The following is an 18,270-nucleotide window of genomic DNA, read 5'->3' as shown; positions in this document are numbered from 1 at the left end:
ATATATTTTGATTTGTGTAACACTTTTGGTTACAACATGATTCCATGTGTTATTTCATAGTTTTGATGTCTTCACTATTATTCTACAATGTAGAAAATAGTAAAAAAAAAAAAAAGAACAATCCTTGAATGAGTAGGTGTCCAAACTTTTGACTGATACTGTATGTAAATGTGATATTTCTGTATTAAATTTTTTATAAGTCAGCAAAAATTTCTAAAAACCTGTTTTTCTTTTGTCATTATGGTGCATTGTGTTTCGATTGAGGGGGGGGGGGGGGGGGGGAATATTTAATACATTTTTAGAATGAGGCTGTAACGTAACAAAATGTGGAATGTCAAGTGGTCTGAATACTTTCCGAAGGCACTGTATATAGTTTATATTCTGCTGACTAATCTACATGGGCATTATATGGCCCAGATCTGATCTGGAAGCTTGTCTGTTTGCATTGGGCATATTTTTAGGGAGATTTTTGTTGTTGCCTGTTTAAGAAAAATCTCTCCGGCCTTTTGTAGGGGGGAGGTTTGATATTCCATTCACAAAAGATAACTTGAGTCATTTTTGTGTTGTGGAAAAGCCTTGAGTCAACGAGATTACATATCACACCATTGTCTTGTTCTTTTTTACAATGATTACATAATTTATCTACCGGCATAAAAAAGAACAAGTGAGCTATTATAAAACAAACAACCCAGGCCATTTCGGTCAAAACCGACAATTCTATATGGCCACTTAAGGACGCCATATCCTTTATGCGGGTTCTTTGCGGGCTCTTTGTCTTTGGTAGTCCTCTATGCTCACCTATAAAACAGGCTCTGGTTGCCTGGTTTCCATTCCTTGTCCTTTGTGGTGTGATTGTGAAATTCTTTAGCTGGGGATAGCAGGGTGAGCGAGGAGCCATATGAAGGGGGCATGTGTTGAATGGTTGAACGGTTGAGTGGCAGCACTGAGCCCAGAGCAAGTGTGAATGTAGCACTAGGAGAAGAAAGTTTCTGTGACCCAGTTACGGAAAGGGGGGGAGAGGCAGAGAGAGCTTGATGCTGGGAGCGAGAAGAGTGGCTGGAGGGAAGGGGCTGAAGGCTGGGGAAAGCTGTTGGTGAGCTGAGTGATCAGAGCTGAAGGCTGGCTGGGGGGCAGAGGAAAGGGGCCTGGGGAGGCTAAGGGGGAGAGGTTCTGAGGAGGGCTCTGGGCGGGAGGGAGAGAGTCTTGTTGCTTCAGAGTGTTTGATTTATTGCCTGCACTGGGGGATCTGGCAGATCTGCTCTCTCTCCCCGCTCTCTCTCTCCCTTCAGCTTTTTTTTTTCTCTCACCCTACTCCTCTTTTTAATGTTTTGATAATGTTCCTGGAGTCGGCCCCGGATGGGGGAGCAAGGGGGCAAGAGGGAGGAGAGTGGAGGCTTGGAAAGAGGCCTGTGCTCTCACTGAGCCACAGGGGTTTACTTCAGAGCAGCAGATGTGGTGAGAGCGGGGGGGAGGGAGGGGCTCTGGACTGGGCTTGGGGAAGCATTCCGGCTCATTCCAGCTCCAAGGCTTTTTAAAACACCAGCGTGCTGCTGCTCCTTTCTTGGGCCTCTCAACTGAGGGCATGTAGCCAGCCAGCAAAGAGGAACTCCACTCTGAGCCTAAAAACCCACTGAGATGAAGAAAGCGTCACTTTCAGTTAACAACTTCCATTCACTCTTTTTGGCTGGTTGGCTCCACCCTAGTAACACATTTTTAAATAGTGGTTGATCCTGGTGATGAGGCCGTTTTTTTAAGCATCTGAAGTTGTAGCTTGCGTGACAAAACGGCAGACTAGAATGTCTCTCTGGTTCAGAACCAGCCATATTTCTGAGTTTCTTTTGTCACCACTGGCATAGTGGTGGGTACCAGCAGACAAGAGTGCTGACAACTGTTGTGATTGAATTGGTTCGCCTGTTGATACCATAACAAGATTGTAACCTACCTACCTACCTAATGCCATTTATACTGTAATTCAATTGTGAAATCTCACATTCCAGTTGCATCCCATTGACAACATTTTAACGTGTGTGATTGCTGGATGGTCTTATGTACTTTATTTCAGATGTGTGTGTGTGTGCAGCTATTATGGTATTTATGGTATGCAAATTATTTATTTTTTTACCTTTTTATTTAACTAGGCAAGTCAGTTAAGAACAAATTCTTATTTAGAATGACGACCTAGGAACAGTGGGTTTAACCGCCTTGTTCGGTGGCAGGATGACAGATTTTTACCTTGTGAGCTCGGGGATTCGATCTAGCAACCTTTCGGTTAATGGCCCCACGCTCCAACCACTAGGCTACCTGTCGCCCCACCTATACAGACAAACAAAATAAGGTTTTGTTTGTTTTCAAACTATACAGGAGCTTATCATTTAAACCATATTGAACATAGTGTTGCACACTTGATTAATGCAACAATTCACAAACGTGTGCACGTTTTAAAAAGCCTTTTAAGTTTCAATTTGGCTAACAGAACAAAAATGCAGTCACTGGTGTTACGGTAATTATTGCAGGGACGTGTGGCTTTGGAGAGCCATTGTCTTCACATTGTACAACTCGAGGCGGGTATGTGATTTAGATCTGTCTCTGTACACTGCCAAAATATGTATCATGGAGATAGTATGTGTCGTCACACTAGTCTAGTGTAAAAGAGGCCCGACGGGTTTAGTTCAACGCTTATGATTCACTCTGGCTTTTATCAGCCTCAACAAGGCACGTAGGCTACGTGCTCCGTCTTGCTCAAGGAAATCTTTGACGCCGTTATATTTCCCGAAGCTTACCAACATAGGCCTACATATTTGTCATTCTTTGGAGACTTTCTCCCTCTCATGCGACTGTAACATGAAGGGAATGGAGGTAACTGAAATGTTGCTCTAGTCTCGTGCTGTAACAGTAGCATTTTATGTTGACATGAATGTTTATCAGCCGTAAGTCACCTCATCTTTTCTCTTAGCCTTTGTTCTATCAGTGCGCTTCTACGCACAAACTCGTGCCTTTCCCCCCCCCTTTTTCTAAAGCCTACTTCCGGCATCACGTGCATGTAATGGACGTTTTTAGTTTTGATTTGCTTTACTTCGTTTTGTGCCTGCCAGTAGGCTGTAGGTTACTCCGCTAGCAGCTTGCTAGCTATCTGGCTAAAAAACTGCAAGCAAGCTAGCCTTGCAAACTGCGCTACGATCCGTATATGCTGTCTCTGTAGAGTGTATAGACCATTGAAGTGTATAAATCCTGGATGATGGACGGTGGGGGGGTGTTGAAGCCACCGCATAGCCATCTTGGTACTCATTTTACATTTTACATTTTAGTCATTTAGCAGACGCTCTTATCCAGAGCGACTTACAGTAGAGTGCATACATTTTATTACATTTTTACATACTGAGACAAGGATATCCCTACCGGCCAAACCCTCCCTAACCCGGACGACGCTATGCCAATTGTGCGTCGCCCCACGGACCTCCCGGTTGCGGCCGGCTGCGACAGAGCCTGGGCGCGAACCCAGCCCAGCCTGGGCACGAACCCAGAGACTCTGGTGGCGCAGCTAGCACTGCGATGCACTGCCTTAGACCACTGCGCCACTCGGGAGGCCGAGTGGCGGCCGAGTACTCCTCAATTGTGTAAAAAATGTACGATTTTGGAAGCTATTGAAACGCATTCATTGTCTACGTTTCCTTTTTGAAAAATGTATTATATTAGACACCTTAATGCCATTTTCCTTTAGTGTTTTTTATTTATTTATTTACCAATGTTACTATCCACACTACAACAAACAATACTTCAATACATGTAATTCTGTCCTTGAAACATTTTGTATTTAAATACTGTAGGATTCCATTAATTATTATGGAGGACTGCTCTTATTAGGAAGTGCCAATATGGCTGACCGGTGGCTTCAAAGCCTCTCAATGGCCAATATGTAGCATCAGCAGTCCAGAGTTTTTATACAGTGCCAGTCAAACGTTTAGACACACCTACTCATTCAAGGGGTATTCTTTATTTTTACTATTTTCTACATTGTAGAATAATAGTGAAGAAATCAACTATGAAATATCACACGTGGAATCATGTAGTCACCAAAAAAATGTTGAACAAATCAAAATATATTTCAGATTCTTCAATGTAGCCACCCTTTGCACACTCTTGGCATTTTCTCAACCAGCTTCATGAGGAATGCTTTTCCAACGGTCTTGAAGGATTTCCCACATATATACTGAGCACTTGTTGGCTGCTTTTCCTTCACTCAGCGGTCCAACTCATCCCAAACGATCTCAATTGGGTTGAGGTCGGGTGATTGTGGAGGCCAGGTCATCTGATGCAGCCCTCCAGCACTCTCCTTCTTGGTCAAATAGCCCTTACACAGCCAGGAGGTGTCGAGTCATTGTCCTGATGAAAAACAAATGATAGTCCCACTAAGCTCAAACCAGGTGGGATGGCGTATCGCTGCAGAATGCTGTGGTAAATCAAATCAAATTTTATTTGTCACATACACATGGTTAGCAGATGTTAATGCGAGTGTAGCGAAATGCTTGTGATTCTAGTTCCGACAATGCAGTAATAACCAACAATGGTAGCCATGCTGGTTAAGTGTGCCTTGAATTCTAAATAAATCAGTGTCACCAGCAAAGCACCATCATACCACCTCCTCCATGCTTCACGGTGGGAACCTCGCATGCAGAGATCATCCGTTCACCGACTCTGCGTCTCACAAAGACACAGCGGTTGGGAACCAAAAATCTAACATTTGGACTCATCAAACCAAAGGACAGATTTCCACTGGTCTAATGTCCATTGCTCATGTTTTTTGGTCCAAGCAAGTCTCTTCCTTTCATTGGTGCTGTATCACAACCGGTTGGGAGTCCCATAGGGCGGCACACAATTGGCCCAGGGTAGTTAGGGTTTGGCCGGGATAGGCTGTTATTGTAAAATAAGAATACTTGCCTAGATAAAAAAAGGTTAAATAAAATGAAGTCCTGATTCACACAGTCTCCTCTGAACAGTTGATGTTGAGATGTGTCTGTTACTTGAACTCTGAAGCATTTATTTGGACTGCAATTTCTGAGGCTGGTAACTCTAATAAACTTATCCTCTGCAGCAGAGGTAACTCTGGGTCTTCCTTTCCTGTGGCAACCCTCATGAGAGCCAGTTCATCATAGCGCTTGATGGTTTTTGCAGCTGCACTTGAAGAAATGTTCTGGATTGACTGACCATATCTTAAAGTAATGATGGACTGTCATTTCTCTTTGCTTATTTGAGCTGCTGTTGCCATAATATGGACTTGGTCTTTTACCAAATAGGACTATCTTCTGTATACCACCCCTACCTTGTCACAACACAACTGATTGCCTCAAATGCATTAAGAAGGAAGAAATTACACAAATTAACTTTTAACAAGGCACACCTGTTAATTGAAATGCATTCCAGGTGACTACCTCATGAAGCTGGTTGAGAGAATGCCAAGTGTCCAAAGCTGTCATCAAGGCAAAGGGTGGCTACTTTGAAGAATCTCAAATATAAAATATATTTTGAGTTGTTTAATACTTTTTTGGTTACTACATGATTCTATATGTGTTTTTCCGTAGTTTTGATGTCCTCACTATTATTCTACAATGTAGAAAATAGTAAAAATAAAGAAAAACCCTTGACTGTCAACTTTTGACTGGTACTATACGTCATTAGCTAGAATTGGACAAAAATGCTTAATAACCCAGATGAGTGCTGTGTTGGTTGTTTTGGAACTGCGTAGTTGGTCAAACTGTTATGCATGTGAATGCAGTGCAGGAGGCAAGGGTGGCCGAGTTTGACGCAGACAAAAATGAAGAGAGTGAGAGAAGGAGAGGGAGCTTTCACACTGAGACTACGCCTGCACAGTGTTAAAGTAGAGTGAAGCGTTTACATCTAGGAGAGAGAGAGGGGGCTTGTATCCAGCTGCTAACAGTAAAAAGGTAAATAGTACAAAAGTTGGTCCCATTGCAGCTCCACCAGGGAGAGCGAGTCAGGAATGAGAGGGGGAGAATGAGACATTGACGACTGGGAGAGTACACTCTGCCTGCATAGCTGGAGATTGAGATAATAGAGCGTTCTCCTTTTCAGGGGCCTCTTTAGTGCTCGGGTGAACATCTGCTATACTGAGCCACTTTCTGAAGGGGGGGGGGGGGGGGCTGCTGCTCCTCCTCCATGTTCAAATATTGCCTTTCTGTTCCTCTTTCTCGAGCCTATGATAGATAGCCATACCCCCGCTAAAGTCAAAGACCCAATGGGACAGTGTGTTCTAATGTAGTGGGAACTCAATAGAGCCGATGGCAGCTGCGGTGTAGTCGGGGTGGTAATGGCACTCATCTGGTGGTGGAGGAGGGGGGGGGGGGCACAGACTGCACGGTAGACTGATTTGTGGCGTTGTGATGAATCAGTGGAATTGTACTAAGTGCTGATTGCAGTAACTTGGGCACAATGCAGGCAGAACAATAAATGGATACGCGGTGAATGGGTACCGAATGGCGGCTGTTTCTCTCGCGTGTGCGCACACACACACACTGTTGGGTCTTCTGTGCCGTTAGCGTTATGGTTGACTACTTTACACATTTGATTCCCCTGTTTTTTTTAGTTTTGTTCTGATTATTTTGTTTAGATGCTAAATGTAGCATATGTTTTGTGTTCCTCCTATTGCAGACAAGTAGAATGACAGGCAGTGAAGGTAGAAACGACTTATGTGTAAGAAGTCAGACCAATGGGGTGTGTTTATTTGGCATTTCCACCCGTTGAGAGTTCAACCCGTCAAGCGAAGGGGGATATGGAGCCGTCCAAATGAGCGCTGATCACATTCAACAGCAAACACACCCTCTCTAAAACCACGCGCTGTTCAACGGAACAACAAAAACAAGTACACAACTTCATTTGAGGGCAACAATAAAATCTATCCACATTGTAATTGAATTTCTCTTTTTAATGCTTCACCATACTGCGCTTGGCACTGCTCCATTCCAGTAAAACGCCTGTTTTTATGGGCCCTGTGTGCGTGAGAGGGCTCACATGTGCTTTTCATTACTTGATCGCCTCCAGAGACTGGAGTCTGAATTGGCAAATGTTCTTCCTGGAGGCGTAGCATGTCTGCCAGCAGGATTAGCCACAGGTTAGAGAGACTGAGAGGGGGAGGGGGTAAGGAGAGAGAGAGAGAGAGGAGGTGGGTGCTGTGAGGGAGAGGTAGCGAAAGAAGGAATGAAAGAGACTAGATGGAGAGAGGGAAGGACAGAGGTAGAGATTTGGCAGAATAGCCAAATGTCAATAAAATGCATGGGTGTCGTGAAAGCCAGCCTCATGTTGAGAGCTCGTGGAGTAATATATTGTTCCAAAGGGGACTTATTGCTGCTGATGCCACAGCCCATATTTAATACTGTGGCTCCCACTAAATCTAATATGTCACTCCTGCTAGCTGTATCTGTTTTTAAAGTGGACTTGCAGACACCTCCCGCTTTGCCCATTGTTAAATTACCCTGGTACGTTTGTCATACTGGCTAAGCAAAGGTTGGTTATTTTGTTAGATTATAATGGGAATGTTTTTGATTTGAATTAATTGATGTTGTCTCTAAAACAGAAAATGTTTCTTAATATAGGCCGCGATGTTAATGTTTCTTGTCATTATCTGTCAGATCATTTCATGGCAGAAGCTAATGAGTCGTGAAGATGTACATTGTTGCTTGTTTATTATAAACCTTCAGTTGAACCAACTATTTTACACAAAGCGCCAAATGATTATGTTATTTTCGTTTTTTTCCCCTTTCGATTCTTGCCTCCAGTGTAGCAACAGGCTTTTCATTGGCTCTCATTGAGTGCATGTGTTGCTCTTTTCTCTCTGCAGAGGGGGACATAGTCTCACTTTTCCAAGCTCAAGGCTACTCCATGTTATATATCCTGTTTCTCGTGTACCACTGCATGGTATACTAATAAGCCACACTGACCTGCCTAGTTCACCCAATAGCTTTCTGATACTATTCTTACGGATGTAGTCCGTCGTATGTGCCCGACGACCTGGCCACAGTCATGTCGGCAGTTCAAACCTACCCTTTCAACTGGTGAGAGATTGTTCCCCTCTAGCCTAAACCTGCAGGGTATCACAACACCAATGGCAGCTGTGTTGACTGCCTCAACCTGTGGTTGACTGACTGACTGAGGCCTGGGAGGTTATGAGGCCTGCCAAAGGCGCAGGCTTGTGGAGACTCGTTCAAGGGTCCCCCCCTTTCTCTCGCTTTCTGTCGAGCACTCTTTTGCTCTTCTCAAGTTGCCAGGGCAGCCAGCTTTTCAGATTGGGAGAAAGTTAGAACAGTTTGTCTGATGCACAGTCCTCCGCTGCAGTGAAAGCAAGACCGGGGTGAATTTTAAGTGTTTCTGAATTAGAGGAGGAAACAGTTTGTTCTTTCGTGAATAACCTATTCCGCTGTAGGCTGCTACTCTTAAACATTAACATTTTATTGCGGTGTGTCTTTGCATAAACTTGCACTTCCCTGGCCCCTTTGAGTAATTGTCTCAAGCCTGGGTGAAGGTTTCTGCTATGTGCACAAACATTCTAATAATGCGGGCAGAGAACATTTAAAACATTTTGGGAACTGTGGGAGAGACAGCATTGAAAGCTGCAGAAGTACTTACCCTACCTGTATGTTTGCATGCCCTGTTAGCTTTCCGCAGAGCAAAGGGGCCAGAGAAGGGGGCAAATATTTTCTCTCTCTTTTGTTCTCACCCCCTCTGTCTCTCTCTCACTCTGTTTGTGTGTCTCTCTCTCGCTCTGTGTTTGTGTGTCTCTCTCTCGCTCTGTGTTTGTGTGTCTCTCTCTCGCTCTGTGTTTGTGTGTCTCTCTCTCTCTCGCTCTGTGTTTGTGTGTCTCTCTCTCTCTCGCTCTGTGTTTGTGTGTCTCTCTCTCTCTCTCGCTCTGTGTTTGTGTGTCTCTCTCGCTCTCTCGCTCTCTCGCTCTCTCGCTCTCTCGCTCTCTCGCTCTCTCGCTCTCTCGCTCTCTCGCTCTCTCGCTCTCGCGCTCTCTCGCTCTCTCGCTCTCGCGCTCTCGCGCTCTCGCGCTCTCTCGCTCTCTCTCTCTCGCTCACTGTGTGTGTCTCTCTCTCGCTCTGTGTCTCTCACTCTCTCTCTCTCGCGCTCTGTGTGGCTCGCTCTCTCTCTCTCTCTCTCTCTCTCTCTCTCTCTCTCTCTCTCTCTCTCTCTCTCTCTCTCTCTCTCTCTCTCTCTCTCTCTCTCTCTCTCTCTCTCTCTCTCTCACGCTCTCCCTCTCTCTCTTTCTCTCTCACGCTCTCCCTCTCTCTCTCTCTCTCTCTCTCTCTCTCTCTCTCACACGCTCTCTCGCTCTCTCTCTCTCTCTCGCTCTCTCGCTCTCTCTGTGTGTGTCTCTCTCTCGTGTGTCTCTGTGTGTGTCTCTCTCTCGTGTGTCTCTGTGTGTGTCTCTCTCTCGTGTGTCTCTGTGTGTGTCTCTCTCTCGCTCTGTGTGTGTCTCTCTCTCGCTCTGTGTGTGTCTCTCTCTCGCTCTGTGTGTGTCTCTCTCTCGCTCTGTGTGTGTCTCTCTCTTGCTGTGTGTGTCTCTCTCTTGCTGTGTGTGTCTCTCTCTCTTGCTCTGTGTGTGTCTCTCTCTCTTGCTCTGTGTGTGTCTCTCTCTCTTGCTCTGTGTGTGTCTCTCTCTCTTGCTCTGTGTGTGTCTCTCTCTCTTGCTCTGTGTGTGTCTCTCTCTCTTGCTCTGTGTGTGTGTGTGTCTCTCTCTCTTGCTCTGTGTGTGTGTGTGTCTCTCTCTCTTGTTCTGTGTGTGTGTGTCTCTCTCGCTCTGTGTGTGTGTCTCTCTCTCGCTCTGTGTGTGTGTCTCTCTCTCTCGCTCTGTGTGTGTGTGTGTGTCTCTCTCGCTCGCTCTGTGTGTGTGTGTGTGTCTCTCGCTCTCTGTGTGTCTCGCTCTCTCGCTCTCTCTCGCTCTGTGTGTGTCTCGCTCTCTCTCTCTCTCTCTCTCTCTCTCGCTCTGTGTGTGTCTCGCTCTCTCTCTCTCTCTCTCTCTCTCTCGCTCTGGGTGTGTCTCGCTCTCTCTCTCTCTCTCTCTCTCTCTCTCGCTCTGGGTGTGTGTCTCTCTCTCTCGCTCTCGCTCTGGGTGTGTGTCTCTCTCTCTCGCTCTCGCTCTGGGTGTGTGTCTCTCTCTCTCTCTCTCTCTCGCTCTGTGTGTGTGTCTCTCTCTCTCTCTCGCTCTGTGTGTGTCTCTCTCTCTCTCTCTCGCTCTGTGTGTGTCTCTCTCTCTCACTCTCTGTCTCTTTCTCGCTCTGTGTGTGTGTCTCTCTCTCGCTCTGCGTGTGTGTGTGCGCATCGCGCTCTGTGTGTCGTTCTCTCTCTGTCTGTGTGTCTCTCTCGCTCTCTGTGTGTGTCTCTCTCGCTCTCTGTGTGTGTCTCTCTCGCTCTCTGTGTGTGTCTCTCTCGCTCTCTGTGTGTCTCGCTCTCTGTGTGTCTCGCTCTCTCGCTCTATCTCGCTCTGTGTCTCTCGCTCTCTCTCTCGCTCTGTGTGTGTCTCGCTCTCTCTCTCTCTCGCTCTGTGTGTGTCTCGCTCTCTCTCTCTCTCTCGCTCTGTGTGTGTCTCGCTCTCTCTCTCTCTCGCTCTGTGTGTGTCTCGCTCTCTCTCTCTCTCTCGCTCTGTGTGTGTCTCGCTCTCTCTCTCTCTCTCTCTCGCTCTGTGTGTGTCTCTCTCTCTCACTCTCTGTGTCTCTTTCTCGCTCTGTGTGTGTGTCTCTCTCTCGCTCTGCGTGTGTGTGTGCGCATCGCGCTCTGTGTGTCGTTCTCTCTCTGTCTGTGTGTCGTTCTCTCTCTGTGGGTCTCCATTTGATCTGTTCTAATCACCAACTAATCAGCCCAATTTATTTGGCCATTTTGTCTGTCACTCGACACCGGCCCGTCGGCGTTGGAACTATCAGGTTGCCCCGATGGTTCCGAGAGGCAACTCTATCTCCCCCTGCCCTTCACAGGGCAGCTATGGATAAAGTAAATAAACACGACCCCAGACACTAGTACTGCGGTTTGACAGAATGTCTCGCAACCGATTGGTGGGATGGGGGGGGGCCTTAACCTCTCTGGGATATGTGCGACGCTAGCGTCCCACCTGGCCAACATCCAGCGAAAATGCAGAGCGCCAAATTCAAATAAATTACTATAAAATTAAACTTTCATGAAATCACACATTCAATATACCAAATTAAAGCTACACTTGTTGTGAATCCAGCCAACGTGTCAGATTTCAAAAATGCTTTACGGCGAAAGCAAACAATGCTATTATCTGAGGATAGCACCCAAGCAAACAAACACAGACCATCATATTTCAACCCTCCAGGCGCGACACAGAACGCAGAAATAAAGATATAATTCATGCCTTACCTTTGATGAGCTTCTTCTGTTGGCACTCCAATATGTCGCATAAACATCACAAATGGTCCTTTTGTTCGATTAATTCCGTCGATATATATCCAAAATGTCCATTTATTTGGTGCGTCTGATCCAGAAAAACACAGATTCCAACTTGCACAACGTGACTACAAAATATCTCAAAAGTTACTTGTAAGCTTTGTCCAAACTTTTCAAACTACTTTTGTAATACAACTTTTGGTATTTTTTTATGTAAATAATCAATAAAATTGAAGACGGGATGATCTTTCTGGTCACGCGCCTCTAATAAACAGTACACTTCACTGGAGCCTCATTCTGAACATGGCTACTTCTTCATTTCTCAAAGGAAAAACCTCAAACAATTTCTAAAGACTGTTGACATCCAGTGGAAGCGATAGGAACTGCAGGAAGGTCCCTTAGAAATCTGGATTCCCAATGAAACCCATTGAAAAGAGAGTGACCTAAAAAAAAAAAAAATCTGAATGGTTTGTCCTCGGGGTTTTGCCTGCCAAATAAGTTATGTTATAGTCACAGACATGATTCAAACAGTTTTAGAAACGTCAGAGTGTTTTCTATCCAATACTAATAATAATATGCATATATTAGCATCTGGGACTGAGTAGGAGGCAGTTTACTCTGGGCACGCTTTTCATCCAAACGTGAAAATGCTGCCCCCTATCCACAAGAAGTTAGGTAGTTCACTTTGCTCCTTTTGTTAAGAACCCCAATGTATCTTATTGTAGTTATCACAAAGGTAAATCAAGTCTTATCTGTAATGTAGGACTGCTTTAATGTTGCTATACATGTAGATCTAGGACATGATTGTGTCTTGGCATTGCTGTGCTTTTTATCCTGCATATTGACTTTTTGTTGCGATGGGGCCAGGTGTAAATTTAGCCCCAGATTGTGAAGTGAGTTTCCCAGAAGCGGGAGGCCAAGGCTGGTAGGGCTTTGGCAGTAAAGGGGGGACAGCAGTGTAGGATGTCGGTCTGGGTAGGAAGGTTACACTTCCAAGCTGTGCAGAGGTGGCACTGGATGTCTAGCTCTCTATTTGGGGAAACGTTGGTGTTCCATTAGCTCAAAGTTCACTGCTTCTGAGAAAACCGCTCCTCTTTTTGGTCCGTGTGGTGCGTTCCACACAGTAATGTCTTCCAGATGACTGTTGTCTCTAGCCTACACGGGAGAGCATGTTTGGTGGTTAAAGGTCTCTCTCTCTTCTGATGCAGTCGGTTCACACGCAACCGGACAGAGTTTTTCCACAGTGTCCGGTGTGAAACGAGGACATGGCAATACATATGGCAGATAATTATTTAGCCTAGCAAGCAGCCTCCTGGGGGAGCGAACGTTTCCAGGCTAATGACCGGCGTGTATCCGTAGATGGCAATGCTAGATGCCCACTTTCATGCCCGTTTACAAAAAAGTTAAACAATTTCAGGGTAGAGAGAGAGAGGGGGGAAAGAAAATGTAAAAGGGTCTCCATTCATGGTTGTCTGCATTTGAAACTGCAGACTCAAAGCTTCGAACAGTTGGCCCTTTCAGAAAAGTGCCCTTTTTAAAAATAACCTTTTTTGCAAATCCAAATAAAATCTGTGCCAGCCCCCGGAGCCTTTCATGTCCACCACACCTGAATGCTAAGATTTAATGAGAAGAAGAGAAAAAAACCTGGCTAGACCTGGCTTGGCTCAGACCTGGCTTTCCTCAGACCTGGCTTGCCTCATGCATATCACTGGGTGTTTGCTTGGTCCAACCCAGCGTAACCTTAATGGTATCTACTGCTCAGCACCTCTCTAACCTGAATCAGTCGGTTGTGCACGGTTGCCTTTTGGTCTCTCCACCACTCCTTTGGTCTGGTGTCTTCTCTATACCTTTTTGAAGTTGCGCTCCAGTCCCAAATCGCCCTTCCTGCCCATTTGAAAGGCACAGCCGCTCTCTGCCCACCATGTGAACGCATGGCATAGTGGGATTATTATATTAATAGCTTGCCTGAGGGCAAGGTGGTGGGGATGGAGGCCATCTTGGTGGTGGAACTGAAGTGTGGAGGCCCAAAATGGACCCCTTTGTGTCTTGTTAGAGGGTGGGAGAGATTGACTCTTGCATATAACCAACAAGGGCTTGGTTAAACAAGGGTTGGGCGATTTAAAAAATAAAAAAAGACTGAATTTCAATTCACTTCCTGATATGTTTTAAATGAAATTGACCCCAACCAACCTCCAACTCATAACCTCCCAGTCTGTCTTTCTCTTAGCCTTCACCATGTTGTTACCTATTGAATCCTGAAGAGGACCTTTTTAAGTGAAAATGACAAACTAAAATACTGAACCACTATTCCTCTCTTCTTCTCTTGTCTTCCAGGCTCAGCCCTACTGGACCTGACGGAGCAGTTTTCCCTCCCGGAGACGGCTCCCCCCATGCTGGCCAGGCTGCTGGAGGCCATTGAGAAGAAAGGTGAGCTGAGCTGGCCAGTACACACCGGACTAATACAGAAAATGGCCTATATTTGCATTCTAGAAGATTCACTGCTTGTTTATCAACAACATGATTTCAATTCGTTGGGGCGGCAGGTAGCCTAGTGGTTGGAGGCAGGTAGCCTAGTGGTTGGAGGCAGGTAGCCTAGTGGTTGGAGGCAGGTAGCCTAGTGGTTGGAGGCAGGTAGCCTAGTGGTTGGAGGCAGGTAGCCTAGTGGTTGGAGGCAGGTAGCCTAGTGGTTGGAGGCAGGTAGCCTAGTGGTTGGAGGCAGGTAGCCTAGTGGTTGGAGGCAGGTAGCCTAGTGGTTGGAGGCAGGTAGCCTAGTGGTTGGAGGCAGGTAGCCTAGTGGTTGGAGGCAGGTAGCCTAGTGGTTGGAGGCAGGTAGCCTAGTGGTTGGAGGCAGGTAGCCTAGTGGTTGGAGGCAGGTAGCCTAGTGGTTGGAGGCAGGTAGCCTAGTGGTTGGAGGCAGGTAGCCTAGTGGTTGGAGGCAGGTAGCCTAGTGGTTGGAGGCAGGTAGCCTAGTGGTTGGAGGCAGGTAGCCTAGTGGTTGGAGGCAGGTAGCCTAGTGGTTGGAGGCAGGTAGCCTAGTGGTTGGAGGCAGGTAGCCTAGTGGTTGGAGGCAGGTAGCCTAGTGGTTGGAGGCAGGTAGCCTAGTGGTTGGAGGCAGGTAGCCTAGTGGTTGGAGGCAGGTAGCCTAGTAACCGATAGGTTGCTGGATCGAATCCCCGAGCTGACAAGGTAAAAATCTGTCTTTCTGCCCCTGAACAAGACAGTTAACCCACTGTTCCTAGGCTGTCATTGTAAATAAGAATTTGTTCTTTACTGACGTGCGTAGTTAAATTAAGGTTAAATAAAACATTTAAAAAGATATATATATATATATATATATATATATATATATATATATATATATATATATATATATATATATATCCTTTAATGTGTTTTTCTACTTAAATCTGAATAGTTTTCATAGTGATTTTTATGGACTTTCTAGGAATCAAAGTAATTGCATGTCAGCTATGCGCTTTCCAGGAATCAAAGTAATTGCATTTTAGCTAGTGGCTTATCATGTGCTCCTTGATTTGGCGTAGGTCTGGACAATCCAACTCTGTACAGGACCTTCACAGCCGGTGGTGGACTAGATGTCAGACAGTGCTTTGACACTGGTGAGCGGAATTCATCTTGTTCACTTATTTCCACCCAAATTCAACGTCTCTTTTTATTTAAAAAAAAGTGTGTTTTTAGTTAGACCTTGAGCTAATGTGTGTGTTGTGTTCAGATCCTCCCTCAGCAGACCTGGACCAGATGGACCTGCAGATGTTGTGTGATGGTCTGAGTCGGTACCTGCAGGACCTTCCCCAGCCTGTCATCCTACCAGCCATTTACACTCAGCTGGTCCACACCGCCCAAGGTACACACACACACACACACACACAAACACACACACACACTATAAACACTGCCATTCACTCTCGTCAGAATACACCACATGATTACAACCATTATTCTATAGCACCCAGTGTTTCCTTGCTGTTTTACTCGAAAGTGTGTCGAGTCAAAATCAACATGTTGGTTAGAGGTTGAAATTTGTTTTAGCTCTCAGCAATCATGCCGAATATTTGAATATAGGCTTTCAGTGGGCCGTGCCCCAACCTAAAGGTACACAGCAGCCCTAACCTAATCTTCCATTGGCCGGACGATGGAACACTCTGTACTTTGAGATTGGAGAGGGAACCCAGAGGACTTAGAACTAGTGTCAATATCCACCCGTTGGCCCTTACACAGAGAGAGGACACACTATCCCTTTCTCTATCGCTCTCTTTCTCCCTTCCCCCATTTCTTAGGTTCGCTCTCTCTGTCTTGGGTTGTCTGTCTGTTTCTCTCTCTCTCGCCTTCTGTCTCTCGACTTCTGAACCTCTGTCCCTCCCTTCTCTGTATCTCTACATCTGTCGTGGGTTCTCTCCTTCTCCCTCCCTCCCTTTGTTCTGTTCTTCAGTGCTCGCTGGATTATCGTTCTGTCACACGGCCAGAAACAGGATATCTGTGGTTAATAGCAACTAAAATAAGCTTGAGGGTTTATCTCCCACATTTCAGTGCTAGCCAATCATCTGCAAGTGTACCTTGCACTCCTCACTCATTGTCGAGCACACACAATCTCAATGTGGTTTTCAAACCCGACTACTGCACACAGGGCTCTTTTTCCCCCCCGCCACCCCATTGGTCGAAGGGAAGCCTGCTCGCCTCACACCTCTGTAGCTACAACTGAGGGACCTTTTGGAAGGGTTTTGTCAGTGTGACATTCCTTCTTCTCTGACACCTGTGTGTGTGTCTGTGTGTGTGTGTGTGTGTGTGTGTGTGTGTGTGTGTGTGTGTGTGTGTGTGTGTGTGTGTGTGTGTGTGTGTGTGTGTGTGTGTGTGTGTGTGTGTGTGTGTTGGTCCCACAGAGGTGCAGAGCCCTGAGGAGTGTGCCCAGCAGCTGCGTCACATCGCCAGCGCACCCAGCCTTCCGGCCCAGTACTGGCTCACCTTCCACTGCCTGCTGCGCCACTGGTCCCGGGTGTGTCACAATGCACCCAAGAACCTGCTCAGCTCCCGCACGCTCGGTGAGATCTTCAGCCCGATGCTCTTCAGACAGCAGGCTGCCAGGTGGGTGGAAGAGACAGACAGGCACACGGACGGAAAGGCACACAGACAGATCTGACTGACGCTGTCTGGCGGACGCGCTGACGCTGTCTGGCTGACGCTGTCTGGCGGACGCGCTGGCGCAGGCTGGCTGACTGGCGCACGCTCACTGACTGACTGCCGCACGCTCGCAGACTGACTGACTGACTGACTGACTGACTGACTGACTGACTGACTGACTGACTGGCGCTCACTGACTGACTGACTGGCGCACGCTCGCTGACTGGCTGACTGACTGACTGGCGCACGCTCGCTGACTGGCTGACTGACTGACTGGCGCACGCTCGCTGACTGGCTGACTGACTGACTGACTGGCTGACTGACTGACTGACTGACTGACTGACGCTCGCAGACTGACTGACTGACTGACTGACTGATGCACGCTCGCAGACTGACTGACTGACTGACTGACTGACTGACTGACTGACTGACTGACTGACTGACTGACTGACTGACTGACTGACTGACTGACTGATGCACGCTCGCAGACTGACTGACTGACTGACTGACTGACTGACTGACTGACTGACTGACTGACTGACTGACTGACTGACTGACACGCTGACTGACTGACTGATGCACGCGCGCTCGCAGACTGGCTGTGAAAGGATTAGGTTGGGAAGCTTTTCTATTTGCTAACTGTGATGTAGCAATTAAAGGAGCCAGGCTTGAAGTCCCGTCAGTTAGAGACCGAGAGAAAGAGGGAGAGAGAGAGACCAAGCACAGATTAACCAGAGCAGCAGGGCCAGTCAGCTGGCTGGAAAATCACAGACTCAATTTGACTTTCATTTCGTCCTCTTTTTTTTCTCTTCTTCTACTTGTTCACATCATCAGCTGTGAGTCCAGCCCAGATGCTCACATCAAGATCATCGAGACCCTTGTGACCAGCGAATGGACAGAAGCCCAGGCTGCTCCAGGTACGAAAACACACATTCCTCTTCTATTATTCAGCATGTAGTATGCTCTTCTGGTTGGGGGTGTATGCAGAGCTATAGAGTGACTGTCTCTGTATCTCAGTTCTATATTTAAAGCGAAACTAATGCCCATACCTGCCTCTGTGAAAGCAATTTACGTTCGTGTGCTGTACTGTGTTATAGAAAGTTAAGACTGCATAATCACACTGCACTGTGCACAAACAGGTCGCTATTGTGGAACAAAAATCGCTACTTCAATTTTTATAACATTTTTCTATTTTAAATATCACTACGCTGTTTTTGATATACCACGGCAAATGACTACAAAGCAATATTAAAATATTAATATTAAAAGCTTTTATTAAACACATTATTTTCCATTGGTTCAAAGCAAAGCATTCTCCTGAGATTTTGGTAATGAGCCTCTGTATCTACTTCCCCCGGAGTCAGATGAGCTTGTGGAGACTGTCCAGTCTGTCCAGTATGTTAGAGGCAGTTTCGCGAGCCAATGCTAACTCCCATTAGCTCAATGACTGGAAGTCTATGGTATCTAACTAACAGTTATGCAAATTGCTAAATATACAGTGTATTCCGAAAGTATGCAGACCCCTTGACTTTTCCCACATTTTGTTACTTTACAGTCTTGTTCTAAAATTGATTTAAATCATTTCAAATCCTTATCAATACCCCATAATGACAAAGCAAAAAGTAGTTTTTGGACATTTTTGCGCATGTATTAAATATAAAAACAGATACCTTATTTACATAAGTATTCATACCCTTTGGTGCATCCTATTTCCATTGATCGTCCTTG

At 46.2% G+C, this 18,270-nt stretch overlaps 1 protein-coding gene across 1 annotated transcript in view; it reads left to right on the top strand.

Annotated features, from left to right (window-relative positions):
• The window catches only part of LOC120020967 (phosphatidylinositol 3-kinase regulatory subunit alpha-like), a 44,291-nt gene that overhangs the window by 10,236 nt on the left and 15,785 nt on the right, over positions 1 to 18,270 (top strand). Inside the window, exons 3-7 of the mRNA XM_038964635.1 lie at positions 13,744 to 13,836; positions 14,952 to 15,026; positions 15,140 to 15,271; positions 16,305 to 16,506; positions 17,377 to 17,459. Of these exons, the coding sequence (XP_038820563.1) occupies positions 13,744 to 13,836; positions 14,952 to 15,026; positions 15,140 to 15,271; positions 16,305 to 16,506; positions 17,377 to 17,459 (585 nt within the window). The remainder of the gene's footprint in view (positions 1 to 13,743; positions 13,837 to 14,951; positions 15,027 to 15,139; positions 15,272 to 16,304; positions 16,507 to 17,376; positions 17,460 to 18,270) is intronic.

The sequence above is a fragment of the Salvelinus namaycush genome, chromosome 26 (genome assembly GCF_016432855.1).
Source record: "Salvelinus namaycush isolate Seneca chromosome 26, SaNama_1.0, whole genome shotgun sequence".
NCBI classification, from domain to species: Eukaryota; Metazoa; Chordata; class Actinopteri; order Salmoniformes; family Salmonidae; genus Salvelinus; species Salvelinus namaycush.
This window is presented reverse-complemented; position numbering and strand designations above follow the sequence as displayed.